This window comes from Typopeltis vanoorti, chromosome 15 (genome assembly GCF_054136105.1).
Source record: "Typopeltis vanoorti isolate ZY-2024b chromosome 15, IOZ_Tvanoo_1.0, whole genome shotgun sequence".
Taxonomy (NCBI): Eukaryota; Metazoa; Arthropoda; class Arachnida; order Uropygi; family Thelyphonidae; genus Typopeltis; species Typopeltis vanoorti.
The window spans coordinates 94,768,786-94,788,582 of record NC_143563.1 but is presented as its reverse complement, the minus strand read 5'-3'; the positions used below and the strand labels follow the sequence as shown (position 1 = coordinate 94,788,582).

The 19,797-nt window shown below is 33.8% G+C and overlaps 1 protein-coding gene across 1 annotated transcript in view; it reads right to left on the bottom strand.

The window, feature by feature from the left end:
* The window catches only part of LOC150098992 (uncharacterized), a 700,419-nt gene that overhangs the window by 505,698 nt on the left and 174,924 nt on the right, over positions 1-19,797 (bottom strand). Inside the window, exon 12 of the mRNA XM_090405788.1 lies at positions 13,616-13,669. Coding sequence (XP_090261914.1) covers positions 13,616-13,669 — 54 coding nt within the window. The remainder of the gene's footprint in view (positions 1-13,615; positions 13,670-19,797) is intronic.

Here is a 19,797-nt window from a genome sequence, read left to right as displayed (position 1 = left end):
TTAAAGATTACCTCTGCATATATGTTGAACAGGAGTGATGAGAGCACACATCCTTGTCTCACTCCTCTTTTGATGTTAATATCACTGGTGGTAATGTTGTCTAATTGAACGGTAGCTGACTGATTCCAATAAAGATTTGTTATTAGTCTTATGTCTTGTTCGTCTAGCCTTATTTGTTGAAGGACTTCTATTAAGTTAGTGTGCCTGACTTTGTCGAATGCTTTTTCAAAATCTATGAAACACAAAGACAGATTTCTGTTTTTCTATGCATTTTTGTATCAATATTTGGGTACAGAAAAGGGCCTCTCTAGTACCAAAACCATTCCGAAAGCCGAATTGTGTTTCACTTAGAGTTTCTTCACTTTTTCTATAAATACGATTCTGAATTACTTTCAAAAATATTTTTAATGTTTGGCTCATTAGACTAATAAGTCGGAAGTCACCACAGGAATTCGCTTTGGGTTTCTTTGGGGTGATAAATGTAGATTTGAGATAATCTGATGGAAATTCATCACTTTCATATATTTTATTAAATAGTTTTTCAAGAAGTTTGATGTTATCTGGTTCTATTAATTTTAAAAATTCTGTTTGCACACCATCTGGTCCACTGGCTTTTCCTGTTTTACTTGTTCGTATAGCATTCTCTATTTCGCATTTCATGATTGCTGGTCCTTGAATGTTATCTTTTATATTTATAGGCTTCTGTCTAGTATCATTGAAAAGTTCTGTTACATATTTTATCCAAATCTGTGCTTTATTCTCTTCTTCTAGAACTATTTTTCCATTTTCATCTCTTAGAGACACTATTTGCTTTTTCCTCAGTTTTCCAGAAATTTCGTTGATTTTCTTATACAGATTGAAATTATCGTGTTTCTTCTGAAGCAGTTCAATTTCAGTACATAAATTTTTCATCCAATTTTCCTTGGTTTCTTTTATTTTTTTCTTGATGATGTTATGTGTTTCTGTATACCTGGCTAGGTCTTTGTTTTTGTACATTCTTCTTGCATCAATAAGAAAAAGAATCTCATCTGTCATCCATTCCTGTTGTTTTATATTATTCACATAACCTACTTCTTCAATACTTGTTGTTACGATGGCATTCTTTAAGCTATTCCAAAGAGATTCCACACTTTTATTTTCTTCTATGTTAATCTGTTGTAATCGCAGGTTAAGCTGTGTCTTGGCACTTTTATTTATGTTCGGGTCTTTCAGTTTTTCTACATCAATTTTCTTTTTCTTCTTTTGTGATTTTTTAGCTGATTTTAATCTAAGACGTACTTCTGCAACTATGGGATTGTGGTCTGATGAGATATCTGCTCCAGGATAAGTCTTTGCACTCTTTATACTACTGTGGAATCTTTTATTTATCAGTATATAATCAATTTGATTTCTGACAATGTTATGTTGGTTATCTTGAGGCGATTTCCAAGTATACAGTCTTCTGGGTGGAAGTTTAAACTAGGTATTTGCTAATGTTAGATCTTCTTCCTGACAGAACTGGACTAGGCGATCTCCTCTGTCGTTTCTGGTGCCTAAGCCATGTTCGCCAACAATTTCTCCATCACCCCCTCTTCCCACTTTTGCATTGAAGTCACCCATCACTATGTTTATATCGTGTTTCTTTGTTAGGTTTTTAATCTCTTTTAGGTGTTCATAAAACTCTTCAACATCTTCTTCACTTTTGTCAGATGTGGGTGCATAAGCTTGGATGATATTTATGTTAACGGGTTTCCCTTAAGTTGTAACAGCATTATCCTTTCAGAAAATGGAATCCAATTTATTACTGATTTATTGATTTCTTCATCTACTATTACAGCTACACCATGTCGATGTTTGTTCTCATCATTCCCAGAGTAATACATTGTCGTATTATCTTGTTGACACTTTCCAGATCCTGGCCATCTTGTCTCGCAAATCCCCAAAATCCGGATGCCCAGCCTCTTCATTTCTCTTGTGGCATTTCTTAATTTGCCAGCTTCATACAGAGTTCTGACATTCCAAGTTGCAATTTTAAAAGTGGACACCATTTTGAGCCCAGAAATTCTTCGCACCCGTCCCATTTAAGGGACGCCGGGAACTTGGGGCCCTGATAAGGTTGAAATATCCTTATAAATTGATCACTGAATACCAGAACAATGTCTTCTGCAGCAGTTAACTATTCTACCAATTTCATCCATTAACATCATCTTATCATGATCATTCTTCCTTCTACTTGCCACATATCTAAAAAACTCTCTAGAGTTTTTCTTCACCTGATTTTCCAATTTCTTCTCATATTGCACTTTTGTTTTCCTTACTAACTGAGTCACTCTCCTGGTTTGTTCTTTATACTCTTGATGCAACTGATTATTACCATTATTCATCCTGTACCGTCTCCAAAATACTTTCTTTTTCTGATTTCATGCTTAAGCCTCTTATTCATGTTACACCTACCTTATTTGGTCTTTTGGTGTTCGGAACAGCATTAATGTGTGAATACATTCACACATTGATGTTGTTATGTATTTCTTTGTCAGTTCCGAAGCAGCATTTATTTCCTTACTGCTCAACTCCATGCTATAGCTCCAAGCTGCTAAGCTTGTCATAATCACCAGCCTTATAATTCCACATGTATCCTTTCTTCACAGAAGTCCACTTATGGCTAGCCACAATCCAGGTGTTCATTTCATGATCACTCTCACCAATTGGAGGGAAGTGCAAAACCCCCACTCACAATTACATCCTCTGATGAAAAGATCAGATCTAAAACTCTTGATCATTGCATGCTCTCCTTTACATACTGCCTGAGACAGTTGTCTCTCAAGAACTCAATACACTTCCCTTATTTCCAAATGCTATCTCTTCATTCCAATCAATACTGCCATAATTAAAATCACCCATAATAATCACCTTCCTGGTTCACTAACCCAAGTTGCTTATACATTTCTTCATCACCACCCCTCCACATTCCCTAGCAACAACAAACATCTGAATCACAAATTAATTAATACGAGAGCTTGTTAATGACAGAAAAAAAAAAAGTTTCTCTTGTGTTCATCTTAAATACAATGTGTTATCTATAGCCAGGTCTATGGGATGCTTCCTGTGAGGGGAGACAGAAGACCTATGTGTTACAAATTAATTGACAGGTGAAGAAAACAGGCGATATGATAAAAAGAAGTTATTAAATTTGTGTTATAGGACTGACACAGAACATGTTATTCAGTACATGGCAGGAAAGGAGAGAATAAGGAGTCGTGCCTGGACATTGCGTAAGAATATGTTCTTCCATTCCAAAGGAAGAACACCGTCAGAGATGGTGTTCTTCCTTTGGAATGGATTAACAGAGGTGGTGAATGAGTTCAAGATGAAGCATGATGAGCTGAAAATTTCAATATACAAATACTACTGGTGGCAAAAATGAAAGAGAATTTGAAAACAAGAACCCTGGAGTGTCAGTGACAGATTCTGAAGTAAATAGTGATTAATTCAGCCAAAGAGAGACATACGGTAAATTTTGCAAGGACGACTGAAAAATATAAAGTTCATGGTGGACTCGAGAAATAAGAGAGCAGAAAAGCTGTTCAAAATACCATGGCTATCTATTCATCTAATCACGTATATGGATCATATTATCAAAGAAAGTGTCATCAAATCTGAGATCAAAATTGGAGATAATCAACTTAGTTCTTTATACAAATGGTGTTATACTCATAAATAAATCCAGTGTGAATCTTCAGGATTCTTTTAATAGATGGAATTACTCCTGTATTAAATTTGATATGAATATCAGCAATAAAAAGTCAAAAACCATGACAATTGGCAGGAATAGATGGCAGAAAACATCAGATGCATCCCAAATTGGAGAATGTACAGAACAAACAAAACATTACAACTGTTTAGGTACAAATTTTAGTGAAGACAGCAAATTATACATGGAAGCAAACAACAGAATAAGCAAAGCTGGTCAAGTAAAGAAATTTAAATGGAATAAGAAAGAAATTAGTTAATACACTAAACTGTATATATGAATACCTTGCATAAAACAGCTTCAAAATGTGTGGGTTTCACTATAAATGTGTTTGGAATTAGTGTAAAATGCATTACAGTACATTTATTGTAATTCATCAGAAATGCAATTATATTTATTACATATTCTATTAATAGCTATTCATTGCATTAAAGAAGCAATGTGTCACAAAATTAGGGAGAAGATATTTCTGCACACTATGAAAACATTCTGGAATGTTCTGCATTTCCAAGAGTTCCAAAATTTTCAATAGCAAGAGTTCTTGTTCATATTTATTGTTAAAACATCTAACCATAGTACAGTATTTCATCAGAACAGTCACTGTCTGTTTAAAACACATTATGCTGAAATTTGTTATATTAATGCTCTACTCATTGTGGTTTCAGTTGGTGCTTAATAATTTTAGCACACATTAAATGCACTATTTGAGGTACTGCTACAAGATAGTATTCAAAGCAATTTGAACCTCAAAGATCTCATAGACAGTTGGGTTAGAAACAAAACAGATGATCAAAGACTAAATAGAACAGCAAAAATGAGAATTCTGAGAAAAATTAAATGAATAAATAGTTGGCATCAATAATCATATTAAAAATTAAAATATTAGGAAGAGCCATGACATTTTTAGCATTCATGGATATGTGAGCTAATATTAGGTGGTATGATCCTTACACTAAATAGAAATGGAAAGGTTAGCGAAACAGGTGTCTGATGCCAAGAAAAAAGACCGAGAAGAAGATCAAGATCTAGGTGGATTGGTGCAGTTTATAGTACCCTGTAAGACCAAAATATAAGATCTGAAAATATTGGAGTCCCAAATAACAGATTTATTTGGAAAAAACTTGTTGACAGGAATACATACCAAGAATGTGATGATGATGATGATGATAATAATTATAAGAGGTACTGTGAATAACAGTTAGCACAGGCAATTTTTCATGATGGGCATTTATTTCAAGAAGAAGTCTGAGAAAACAATAATATTTCCAACTACCAGTACTCTATTAGTATAAAAATAAAGTATTATCTTATGTCTGAGAAAATAATACAGTTTACCCTTGAAGAACGCGGGATTGAACTGCATAAGTCCACTTATACACGTTTTGTTTTGTTTTTAATAAGATGAATTGGAAATTTTGGAAATTTTTAATAATTTTTGGAAATTTTTTTGATTTCAACAATTTGAAAAAACTCAAAGATGAACTGCATAGCTTAGAAATATCGAAAAAATTAAGAAAAAGTAAGGTATCATGAATGCATAAAATATAAGTAGATATTGGTATCTTATATTTACTATTTACTACCATAAAATATACACAAATCTATTATAAAAAAAGTTTAAATTTATCAAAATTTACAAACACAAACACTTACAGACTGTACATGGCCATTCGCAGTCGAGAGAAATGTAAACAACCTTAAAGATGCAGTATTAAATCATCATCATCATCAAATTCCTGCCATGTACCCTAAAGGTGTGTACAGGATATGATAGTACTACATGAAAAAAATTACATCATTACTAACTTCCTATTTACAATTTTCCATCAAATCAGTCTGTTACTTCTCAAGACTCCAACATTATCAGATCTTATATTTCTATCGTCTAAGGCACTTTGTACCGTATCAATCCACCTATATCTTGGTCTTCCTCTGGGTCGTTTTGCTGCCAACCTGGCAGAGAACACTTGTTTTGCTAATCTTTCTTCGTCCGTTCTGTTTAAGTGACCATACCACCTGAGATTAGCTCTGCTAACGCATTTCTGGATGCCGACAATGTCAAGTTCTTTCCTAAATATCCTCGTTTTTAACATGATATTGCCATTGATGCCATCTGTTCACGCCTCTAATCTTTCTCAGGACTCTCATATCTGCAGTCTCTAGTCTTTGGTCAAGTGTTTTACTTCTGAACCAGCTCTCAGATCCATAAGTTAAAACTGGTTTGAACATTGTCTTGTATACAGCTAATTTAATGTTCTGACTAATTTCTCTCTTATTCCATATGAATTTATTCAATTGACTTCCCACCATACCAGCTTTGCTGATTCTGTTGTCTATTTCTATATTTAATTTACCATCTTGGGGTGCATAAGGGTCAAAGCTGTATAACTGAGAGGAGACCTCCATATAGCCTTTAAAGGAATGCGGAGAACCGACCAGAGCTTCTCACATAATGTCCAATCCTCACCTTCTCATGGTGCACCCTGTTGGGTATCTACCTGGATATTGAATGAATGAGGATGGGCTGGCTGGCAACTTGGGATTTAACCGACCAAATTGTATTCTTATTGGTTAAACCAAAATAAAAAATGATGGTACAACATGACAAAATTTCATGCCGGCTGGAGCGTCACCCGGTTAAACAAGGTCCCCATTATTTTTGACAGGGAACCAGGGCGAACAGCAAAAAGTCAGCTACTGGAACAAATCTGAAAACAAACCCCAACTCAACATCACCAGAGTAAAAGATTGGTACTCTCAACGTAAGAAGCCTGAATGGCAAAGAAATGGAGCTAGCTGAAGAATTAGATAAGTAACAGATCGACATAATAGGGGTGACTGAAACAAAAAAGACAAAAACTGGTGAGATCTTTCTGAGCAATAAATTCAAAATGTTATATTCAGACAATGACAATCAAGGAAAAGAAGGAGTAGCCATTGTATTCAACACAAAATACGAGGCTAATCTTCTTGAATGGCAGTCAGTCTCAAGTAGAGTATTGTGGGCAAATATGAGAATGGGGAATTGGACAATGAGACTTATTTGTGCCTATGGTCCCACAGAAGGTTCTACTAAGGTAGAAGTGGAGGAAATTTTTGAGGTTCTAGAGAAAGCAACCGACACAATGAAAAAGGAAAAGTTGGTGCTTGTTGGGGATCTAAATAGCAGAGCAGGAAATGATTGCGAGACATACAAAAATATTTTGGGAAAATTTGGAGAAAAGAGCAAAGCTAATAATAATGGCAAATATCTGTTGGATTTCTGCTCAGGACATGGACTGGTTATTACTAACACCATGTTCCAAAATAAAAATGTGCACGAATTCACAGGGAGAGAAGAGGCTAGGAATAAGAAAAGTCTCATTGACTACGTTATTGTTGATAGTGATGTTTTCTCCCTGGTGCAGGACACCAGAGTGTACAGAGCATTTGAAATTGGAAGTGATCACTATTTAGTCTTGAGCAAGATAAAATTGAATTTCATACTGAAAAGAATAACATGTAAGAAAGTTTTAAAGCGAATAAAAGTTGAGCAGCTCTCAGATGTGAATTGTAGACTAAAATACACAAAGATTATTGAAGAAAAAATGAAAGAGTTTGAGAACAGGAATCAAACCTTGGAGATTGATTGGCAAACTCTGAAGAAAACATTGATTGATTCTGTCAGAGAGGCATGTGGTGAGGTTGTCTGCAAGGATAAAAAAATCAGAACTCCCTGGTAGACACAGGAAGTTAAAGAGGCAGTGAAGGAAAAGAAAAAAGCAAATCAAAAATTCCTGTCAAATAAGTCAGCTTGTGCTCTTAGAGAATACAGAGACAAATGTAAGAATGCTAAACACTGTGTAAAACTAGCTAAACAAAAGTCATGGGAAGACTTTGGCAAGAATATAGAAAATAAATATCGAGAAGGTGGCAAAATATTTTGGAGGTTGTTGAAGAAGCTTAGGAATGGAGGAAAAGAGTGCTGTAAAAGGAGTTAGAGATGATAAAGGTGACATGAAAACGGGAGAAAAAGATATCCTTGAAGTATGGAGTAATTACTTTGAAAAACTGCTAAATGAAACAAGCAGTGATGACCGCATGCACAGTGGTAAAAAACACTGACCTGGCACCCAGTCAGGACTACATATCCATACTTGAAGTAGAAAAAGCCATCAAAGGCTTGAAATGTGGAAAGGCAGCAAGAGTAGATGATATTCGACCAGAAATGCTGAAGTATGGTGGTGTGAGAGTCTTACAGTGGCTGCACTGCATAGTTCAGACAGCCTGGACAGAGGGACGAATTCCCGATGATTGGAGTAGAGCTCTCATAGTACCCATATATAAAAAGGGAAATAAAACTGAATGTGAGAATTACAGAGGTATTTCCCTACTGAGTGTTCCTGGCAAGATATATGCAAGTATACTTGAGAAACGATTGAGAAGAATTTTGGAAGAAAAGCTCCATCAAGAACAAGCTGGATTCAGGCCAAATAGAGGCTGTCAGGATCGGATCTTCACTTTACAACAAATAGTCGAGAAAGCATGGGAATATAACAAAGATCTGTATTTAAGTTTTGTCGATCTGGAAAAGGCATATGACAAGGTGCCAAGAGAGAAGCTATTCAATGCGCTACAGTTATATGGTGTCAACAGGGCATTATATCAAGCAACACTTGGTCTGTATTTGATTTGTAAGTCGGAAGTTAGAATTGAAGGAAGTACAGGAAGATGGTTTAATGTTAAATCTGGTGTGAGACAAGGATGTACATTATCCGCTCTGTTATTCATTATCTATATGGATCACATTATGAAGGAAAGTGGTATTAAACATGATATCAAAATTGGAGATGTTAATGTCAGCTCTTTGCTTTATGCGGATGATGTTATACTTCTAAATAAATCCGCTACAAGTCTGCAAGATTCTCTGACTAAATTGAATAACTGTTGTAATAGATATGGTATGAAGGTCAGCAATAAAAAGACAAAGACAATGAAAATAGGCAGAATCATTGAAAATGTCAACTGTGTTGTGAATGGAGAACCTGTAGAACAAGTAAAACATTTCAGCTATTTAGGCACGATTTTTACTGAAGATGGTAAATTAAATATAGAAATAGACAACAGAATCAGCAAAGCTGGTATGGTGGGAAGTCAATTGAATAAATTCATGTGGAATAAGAGAGAGAAATCAGTCGCAACACGAAATTAGCTGTATATAAGACAGTGTTCAAACCAGTTTTAACTTATGGATCTGAGAGCTGGGTCAGAAGTAAAACACTTGACTAAAGACTAGAGACCACAGATATGAGAGTCCTGAGAATGATTATAGACGTGAATAGATGGCATCAATGGCAATATCATATTAAAAACGAGGATATTAGGAAAGAACTTGACATTGTCAGCATCCAGGAATGCGTTAGCAGAGCCAATCACAGGTGGTATGGTCACTTAAACAGAATGGACGAGGAAAGATTAGCAAAACAAGTGTTCTCTGCCAGGACGGCAGCAAAACGACCCAGAGGAAGACCAAGATATAGGTGGATTGATACGGTACAAAGTGTCTTAGACGATAGAAATATAACGTCTGATAATGTTGGAGTCTTGAGAAGTAACAGACTGATTTGGAGGAAAATTGTAGATAGGAAATTAATAATAATGTAATTTTTTTCATGTAGTACTATCATATCCTGTACACCCCTTGAGGGTACATGGCAGGAATTTGATGATGATGATGATGATTTACCATCTTCACTAAAAATCGTGCCTAAGTAGCTGAAATGTTTTGCTTGTTCCACAGGTTCTCCATTCACAACACAGTTGACATTTTCAATGATTCTGCCTATTTTCATTGTCTTTGTCTTTTTATTGCTGACCTTCATACCATATCTATTACAAAAGCTATTCAATTTAGTCAGAGAATCTTGCAGACTTGTAGCGGATTTATGTAGAACTATAACATCATCCCCATAAAGCAAAGAGCTGACATTAACATCTCCAATTTTGACATCATGTTTAATACCACTTTCCTTCATAATGTGATCCATATAGATAATGAATAATATGTAAGGGGATAATGTACATCCTTGTCTCACACCAGATTTAAAACCATCTTCATGTATTTCCTTCAATTCTAACTGCTGACTTACAACTCAAATAAAGAGTAAGTATTGCTTGATATAATGCCCCATTGACACCATATAACTGCAGCTTCTTTCTTGGCACCTTGTCATATCATCATCATCAAATTCCTGAAATGTACCCTCAAGGGGTGTACAGGATATGACAGTACTACATGAAAAAATGTAGTACTGTCATATCCTGTACACCCCTTGAGGGTACATTTCAGGAATTTGATCATGATGATATGACAAGGTGCCAACAAAGAAGCTGCAGTTATATGGTGTCAATGGGGCATTATATCAAGCAATACTTACTTGCAATACTTACCTTGTCATATGCCTGTCATATGCTTGTCATATGGTGTTAGTAATAACCGGTCCATGTCCTGAATTTGATGATGATGATATGACAAGGTGCCAAGAAAGAAGCTGTAGTTATATGGTGTCAATGGGGCATTATATCAAGCAATACTTACTTGCAATACTTACCTTGTCATATGCCTGTTCCAAATCAACAAAACTTAAATACAGATCTTTGTTATATTCCCATGCTTTCTCGACTATTTGTCGTAAAGTGAAGGTCTGATCCTGACAGCCTCTATTTGGCCTGAATCCAGCTTGTCCTTCACCGAGCTTTTCTTCCACAATTCTTCTCAATCGTTTCTCAAGTATACTTGCATAGATCTTGCCAGGAACACTCAGTAGGGAAATACCTCTGTAATTCTCACATTCAGTTTTATTTCCCCTTTTTATATATGGGTACTATGACAGCTCTACTCCAATCATCGGGAATTCGTCCCTCTATCCAGGCTTTCTGAACTATGCAGTGCAGCCACTGTAAGACTCTTACACCATACTTCAGCATTTCTGGTCGAATATCATCTACTCCTGCTGCCTTTCCACATTTCAAGCCTTTGATGGCTTTTTCTACTTCAAGTATGGATATGTATTCCTGACTGGGTGCCAGGTCAGTGTTTTTTACCACTGTGCATGCGGTCATCACTGCTTGTTTCATTTAGCAGTTTTTCAAAGTAATTACTCCATACTTCAAGGATATCTTTTTCTACCATTTTCATGTCACCTTTATCATCTCTAACTTCTTTTACAGCACTCTTTCTTTCATTCCTAAGCTTCTTCAACAACTTCCATAATATTTTGCACCTTCCTGATATTTATTTTCTATATTCTTGCCAAAGTCCTCCTATGACTTTTGTTTAGCTAGTTTTACACAGTGTGTAGCATTCTTGCATTTGTCTCTATATTCTCTAAGAGCACAAGCTGACTTATTCCTTCACTGCCTCTTTAACTTGCTGTGTCCACCAGGGAGTTCTGATTTTTTTATCCTTGCAGACCACATCACCACATGCCTCTCTGGCAGAATCAATCAATGTTTTCTTCAGAGTTTGCCAGTGAATATCCAAGTTTTGATTCCTGTTCTCAAACTCTTTCATTTTTTCTTCAATAATCTTTGTGTATTTTAGTCTACAGTTCACATCTGAGAGCTGCTCAACTTTTATTTGCTTTAAAACTTTCTTCCATGTTATTCTTTTCAAAATGAAATTCAATTTTATCCTGCTCAAGTCTAAATAGTGATCACTTCCAATTTCAAATCCTCTGTACACTCTGGTGCACATGTACCAGAGAGAAAACATCACTATCAACAATAACACAGTCAATGAGACTTTTCTTATTCCTAGCCTCTTCTCTCCATGTGAATTTGTGCGCATTTGTGTGTTGGAACATGGTGTTAGTAATAACCAGTCCATGTCCTGAGCAGAAATCCAACAGATATTTGCCATTATTATTAGCTTTGCTCTTTTCTCCAAATTTTCCCAAAATATTTTTGTATGTCTCACAATTATTTCCTACTCTGCTATTTAGATCCCCAACAAGGACCAACTTTTCCTTTTTCATTGTGTCAGTTGCTTTCTCTAGAATCTCAAAAATTTCCTCCACTTCTACCTTAGTAGAACCTTCTGTTGGACCATAGGCACAAATAAGTCTCATTGTCCAGTTTCCCATTCTCATATTTGCCCACATTACTCTACTTGAGACTGACTGCCATTCAAGAAGATTAGCCTCGTATTTTGTGTTGAATACTATGGCTACTCCTTCTTTTCCTTGATTGTCATTGCCTGAATATAACAATTTGAATTTATTGCTCAGAAAGATCTCACCAGTTTTTGTCTTTTTTGTTTCAGTCACCCCTATTATGTCGATCTGGTACTTATCTAATTCTTCAGCTAGCTCCATTTCTTTGCCATTCAGGCTTCTTACGTTGAGAGTACCGATCTTTAACTCTGGTGATGTTGAGTTGGGGTTTGTTTTCAGATTTGTTCCAGTAGCCGACTTTTTGCTGTTCGCCCTGGTTCCCTGTCAAAAACAATGGGGACCTTGTTTAACCGGGTGACGCTCCAGCCGGCATGAAATTTTGTCATGTTGTACCATCATTTTTTATTTTGGTTTAACCAATAAGATTACAATTTGGTCGGTTAAATCCCAAGTTGCCAGCCCATCCTCGTTCGTTCAGTATCCAAGTAGATACCCAACAGGGTGCACCTTGAGAAGGTGAGGATTGGACATTAGGTCAGAAGCTCTGTCGGTTCTCTGCATTCCTTTAAAGGCTATGTGGAGGTCTTCTCTGAGTTGTACAGCTTTGACTCTTAAGCACCCCTGTATTTATTTGTATTTATCATAAATCATAATTTATTACATAATTGTATTAAATCATAAATTCATAAAATTAACTGTTTTAATTAGTTAATTTATTAAATTAATCAGCATAAAATAAAAAAAAAATTAAAAAAAATAATGATTCATTCATTAGTGTATAGGCTAGGCTACTGCAAAGCAATCGAATTGATTGCACAAGCCTACTATAAAGCAATCATATTGCTGCTTCTTCGTTATCAATGCATGAATTGTTATACCTGTAAATAAATACAATTGATTTTTCACATTATCGTTTCAATTTTGATGTCTAGTGTTAGTAACATGTATAACATCTACAGTATTTTTTATCATATAAGACAATACTGATTTAGGTATTGACAGACATACAATTCATCTTGTAAAAAGACAATGTAAACTTATAGTATCAATAAATACAGTACAGTATTGTAAATGTATTTTTACTTCTTTATGATTTTTTGTAATAATATTTTCTTTTCTCTAACTTACTTTATTTTAAGAAAGGTTATAAGAGTATATAATACATACATACCATCAGTGCTGTAACTAGGCAGGTGCAAAGGTGCACAGGCACAGAGCACCAAAAAAATAATCAGTATATTTTCATTTTCAAATTTTAAAGTTTGCCACTATGGGATCCAATTCCATAACATTTTTGATTAAAGTTAAAAATTACCCAACCAATAAGAAACAACTATTAAATAGGAATTGTATAAGTAATGATTTTTCTTATCGGTGCTATAAAATTTTAACTTTAATCTAAAACATTAGAGAATGTCTATTTCTGTTGTTTTTTTTAATTCCAAAAATAATGGGGGGGGGAATAAAATCTTGCACAGGGCCCATTAAAAGCTAGTTACAGCACTGTATACCATACAAAATGTGTTAATCAACCGTTTATGTTATCAGTAAGGCTTCCAGTCAACAGTAGCAGGCTATTAGTAGTTAAGTTTTTTGGGGAGTCAAAAGTTATACGTGGATACGTGGATTTTCAAACAAATGCAAGAGGGGAGGGGTCAGTACCCCACATTGTTCAAGGGCCAGCTATATTTCCAACTATCAGTACTCTATCTGTATGAAAATAAACTATTACCCTATGTCCTTTTGCTCCTGGAAGTCCTGGAATGCCAGGAAGTCCTCTTGGACCCTAAAAAAATAAAATCTTTCATCAATGTGAAACAAGATTGACATAATGGTTCTATTTAATTCTAGTTAAAAATATATTACACTCTAAATTGCAATTAAATTTCTCTTTTGAGGGTTACTTCTAATACAGTTTTGCTAATATGATCATATATTAATCTATAAACCTTTCCAGCATTTACTGTTATATAAAAAATATGTACAAGAACAATAAAAAAAAAACTGTTGTATATCTAATTAGCAACTAATTAATAAAAGGAATATCTGTTTTATCTGGCATTATAGATGACAAAAACAAATATTATAAAAAATTTCATAGCTAAATGGGAAAAATATATACTAGCAAAAACAATGAAATCTCCTTTATTGGCAATCATCATAATCAAAAAAGTGTATTAAAAAATTAATGTTCATTTTCTATTTTATATAGTTTCTGGATTTGATAATCATTATGAGATTAGCAAAAACTTTATAAACATGCATGTGTAGTTTAATTAGTTTTTTGAAAAAAAAAAAAAAATAGTATTTTTACTTCATTTTAAGCATTCAATATTGTATATAAGGTATACTGTATGTACACTGTTGCATATATAATTGTATATGTTGAATACCCCCCCCACACACACACAGGGTTTGACAAATAGACTTGCCTGTAGATTTTGCCAGTTGGCAAATAGCTGCAGACTGGACAAAATAAATTTTTAATTAAGAAAAATAACTTTAAAAAACACCAATGCAACACTACTGATCAGTTTGTAGAACTCCTATTGACTTATTGAGACATGTCATCAAAATAACAGGATATTGAGTGAGTACATTTTTTATGTGGCGAGTAGGATTTTGCATATTTTGTCGAGCCCTGTGTATTGTGTTGTGTGTGTGTACTGTATCTTAAGGAAAATATAAAGATGGATATCATGAAGTTACTGAGGAGAGTGAAAGATAACAGTGTAGTAGAAAACGTGATTAGTATGTTGCAAGGTGACAGTGACAAGTTGGGAGGGAAAGCAACAATCATCATCATTATTTTCTTGACTTCCATAGTCACAAGACTCATTGCTGGAGGTAGGGCCGTTTCTACATTTTGCGGGGCCCTGTGCGAAATGGAAAAGCGGGGCCTCTGAAAGTTAGTAACAATTATGGAAATTTTAAATGGAAGAATATCTTGTTAATTAATTAATTAAATTAATTTATGTGCATAAAAATATTTATGCACATAAATAAACAAGTATGCTCTTTAGCATCAATTTAAGTAAAGGGAAAAAATTCGTTAAAAAATAAATGTGTTTGTATGTACATGATATATTATTTTATTATGTAAGTACACATTATCATATAAATACACCAGAACAATGATTTATTTAATAACATAAATAATAATATAAAAATATGAAAAAAAATATCCATTTTTACTATAAAGAATGAAATATATGTATAACAACTTATAAGATTTAAAAGAAATCTTAATATATTAAATTTTATTTAACCTAACGCGCTTATCAATAAAATCATTTATAACGCTATCAAAATTCAAATTTTTTGCAATTTCATGCTCTATAGATATTATTGCCAGGGACGACAAACGTTCTTGAGACATAGAAGATTGCAAATAGGTTTTTATTAATTTTAATTTGAAAAATGACCTTTCTGCTGATGCGACCGTAACTGGACTGGTCAATAATATTTTAAATGTCGTAGTAATATTTGGATAAATATCCAACAAATTATTTGCAATTATGAATTTTAAAATATTAATGGGTGCATCATCTGGAACAATATTTCTAAAAATAATTAATTCATTGTAAAATTCAGATTCATCAATATCTGTATTTAATTTTTGATACAGCTGTTTGCAGCAAAATTTTAATTCATTTTCTATCATTTTTCTTATTAATTTCATATCATAAAGAAATCTAAATGATTTTTGGTGAATTTCATACAATTCAAATCTTTTTTTGACAGATTGTAGAGCAGTATCTAAAATTACAAAAAAGAAATTTATCCTAAAATTATCTTTGTTATCACCTATGTGTGATTCATCAGGCGTTTCATAATCAAAAGATATTTTTCTTCGACGTACTCGACTCTCTTTAAATTTAATTTCTATTTCTAATAGATTTGACAGTTCTTTAGCAATCTCAAAACAACTATCAAATCCTGATATTCTCTACTATTCAAAGTACTGCACTAACTCTTTAATATGCTTAGTTGCTACATCTATGGGAATTTTTGCATTTTGTAATACTTTACTTACTAAATTAACCACTTCCACTTTCATAGTATTATCTGGTGCAGTTTTAAATAATTCTTTTAGCATTTAAAAATTCTGGAATTTGAAAACGTACAGCTCTAACTGATTCTATTCTACATTCCCATCTTGTATCACATAACGGTTTTGGAGTTAATTGTTTAACAAATTTCTTTAATATGTCCCAACGTGAAGTTGAGGCAGCAAATATGTATATATTTTTTTGTATAACATTAAAAAATTTTATTGCTATAATTGATGATTTCGCGACATCCTCTAAAATCAAATTTAAATTATGACAGGTGCAAGGAGTATAAAATGCCTTTTCGTTTTCATTTATATATATTTATATTTATATATACTCCTTTCATATTCGCTCTGCTATCATACCCTTGCCTTCTACAATCTGACAATTTAAGATTTAATTTATTCAAAAGTGATTTTATATTTTCATATATACCTTTACCAGTAGTGTCATTAGTTGTTAAAAATGTCAAAAAGTGTTCACAAATTTCAATATCTGTTTCAAATACACGTAAAAATCTAAAAGTTACTGAAATTTGCTCCTGATGACTAACATCAGGAGTACAATCGAGAATTGAATAGTACTTTGCCTGTCATATCATGTTTACAATATTTTGTTGAATTTCGGTTCCCATATCAACAATTAATTCATTTTTCACAATGGGTGATAGATACGAATTTTGTTTCTTACCTATAATTTTTTTTTTCCGAACATCACATTAAATGATCTTTTAAAAGTGGATCAAATTCTGCAATTAATTCTATGATTCCAAAAAAATTACCATTATGGGCTGTGTACAACATATCAAAATTAACTCTAAAAGCTAAATTATGTTCGGATAAATAAAGAATTGCTATTACTATTCATCATCTTAAAACATTTCTTAACCGTTCTGCTTCAAATTTTATGACACTTTGATTTGTCTGATCAATTGTATTGTGATTTTTTAAATTACATTCCATTTGTGTCCATGAATACATGCATTTCATGTGCACTGGATTTCATTTGTGTATGTCGCCAGTCAGAAAAGCCATTATTAGACAAAAAATTATCATCAGAAGAAAATAATTTGCAACAAAATCAAAAAATAGAGTTGGAAGAGTTTGAATATACAAGCCATCTTCTGTTTTGCTTCTCTCCATTTGCAATTGTCCTAACATAGTGAGCTGTGGAAAAACACCTCTTGTTGCCATCTTTTGGAAAATCATTTTCAGTCGGAGGAGACGGCAGACCACGTTGTACAATTTGTGTTAGTGTTGCATTATTCACAATTTTGGGCCATGTTGCTGGATCATCAATAGTAAATAGTTCACCTTCCTCTGGTGTCTCAATTTTAGGATCTTCAATACTCATTGTTTGACCAAATGCGTCATGTTCTCCGCTTCCTTCGAGTATTTCAGAACTCTCATTATCAACTGATATATCTGAACAAATATATGAGTTCAACTTCATAAATTTAAACAGTGAATTTCTTTGATATTCCTCAGCTGCTTTTTTCCCTTGTTTTCGCTTTTGTTTTTCATGCCCACTTGGGTATTTTCTTCCATAATAATCTCTCTTACAACTAGTCATGCTCTAGAATTAAATACGATAGATTTAATTATAAAATAAGTTAATAAATTAAAACAAAATTACTTACCTGATAAATAAAATATATCTAAAATAGATAATATTAGAAAATAAATAAATCTAACATAGATTGGAAACTGCTATTGAAGAAAAATTCTGATGTCAGATAATCTAAAACCAGTTTACAAAATATATTTTTAAGATGTTTCGCAAGTAATGTCACATAAAAAAATTGCCATGACAGCACATGTATATACTTACTTGTTCATAAAATCATAAACTAAAATAAAAAAAACTCTTTAAAATTATTAAAAACACCTGTTTTAAAATGCAGTTTTCCCTATTTAACACTATGTTGTACGATACTGTTATATATCTTAGAGTAGTTTCAAATACTACCGCTATGATCTTATTTCGCTTAGAATAACAACAATAGTTGGTTGTAAAATTATATGCATATATTTTTCTATATAATAATATTTTTTATATAATAATTACAATATATATTTATATAATAATTTTAAAAAATTAATCAATTTTCTTTTTTCAATTTTTTTACGCTTTGCAGGGACCCTGTGCCACCACACAGCTCACACATCCATGAATATGGCCTTGGCTGGAGGCCAATGCTAGTCTATACAAAGTTTATTGCACTACTCCTTAAACTCATCCACCATTTGCACTTTCACCACACTCTCATACAATGCATTCATTGCTCCTACCACTTTCCATACAAATAACTTACTTCTTACCCTTTTACTAACTACTTTCTTTTGTAACTTTCTCCTTGAAAAATTGTCCTTGAAAAATCTCCTCAGTATTAATTTGAATAATGACTTTTCAATGGCTTAAATGTCTCAATTATATCCACTGAATTCTGCAGTCTGCAGGCCCTCAGTCTGTCCTCATAATCAATAACGTACATCTCGATATCTGTTTCTCTATCTATCTGTCTCTGCACCTTCTCCACAGCTATCCTCTTTAACTTCTGATGAACAGATCTGACCGAAGAAATCTAGATTCCCACCACCCTTTCATCTCTCGTGTTCAATGTCCTTCTCAATATTGCAGCATTCTCTGATATGTCTTCATAACATTTGCAATATGTCATCTGAACTTCAAATTCCTATCTTTTGCTTCCTCACTTCTTCCAATATAACTCCACCAAGCGAGTATGAAGCATCCCATCACTGAATTCCAACATTCAAAACCTTACATTTAGTTGTATTAAACTAACATTCCCCATTCATTTGCATAACTTTCCAGCATATTCAATTCCGCTTGCAGAAACAAAACATTGGCACTATTAGTAATAACCTTCCCAAGAGCTTCACATAATCTGCAAACCATTGAATATTTCCTTGTAGTCCTATGACAATATCACTGACATAAAGATTGAATAGTAATAGTCCCAGCACTGAACCCTGCGGGAACTCCACTTGTAACCTAAATTAAAAATGCCAAGGAATTATATTCTTAGTTTCATCCTTTATCCAAGCATAAGCAAACAAAGTTTGCAAGCAAAGTACCTTCAGGACTGGGCTACTTGTATATATAGAGGCTAATCACTTCACATCAATTGCCCATAATGCAATGCAAGGCAATTGATGTGAAGTTATTAGCCTCTATGTACAAGTAGCCAGTCCTGAAGTTACTTCACATACAAACTTTGTTTGCTTGGATAAAGGATAAAACCAATAATATAATTTTTTGGCATCTTTAATTTATAGTTGAAAGGAAAAACTTTCAACATCCATCTCTAATCCAGAGTATTTCAGTAATAAGGTGTGACAGCTTTTGACTACTTGTATATGGAAATATGACTTCTGCATTACTTCAACCTTGGTATTACTTCTGGGTCTGGCTCCCAGTGATGGGACCTCAATAAAGGTTAAAATGGTCTGGGTAGTGGCCCTTCCCATAATGCACAGCATTATACATGTCTGTAAAGATATGTGCTTTGCATTATGGGATACTAAGGCAATTGATGTGAAGTCACTAGCCTTTATAAGTAGCTCAGTTGTGAATTTACTTCATGTGCAAACTTTGTTTGTTTATACTTGGATAAAGGATGATACCAAGAATATAATTTCTTCTCATCTTTAATTTATAATATAACCAGGGCTGTACTTATGCACAAGTGCACGAAGCTCTAGCTGGGGACCTTGAAAATTAGAGCCGCTTCAAGTGCCCCAACAATGAGAGGGAGTCACAGAGCACTTTAACATCTCAGGCCTGGCCTGCCTCAGGAAAGTGCAAGTACAGCCCTGAATATAATCAAGTGGGAAAA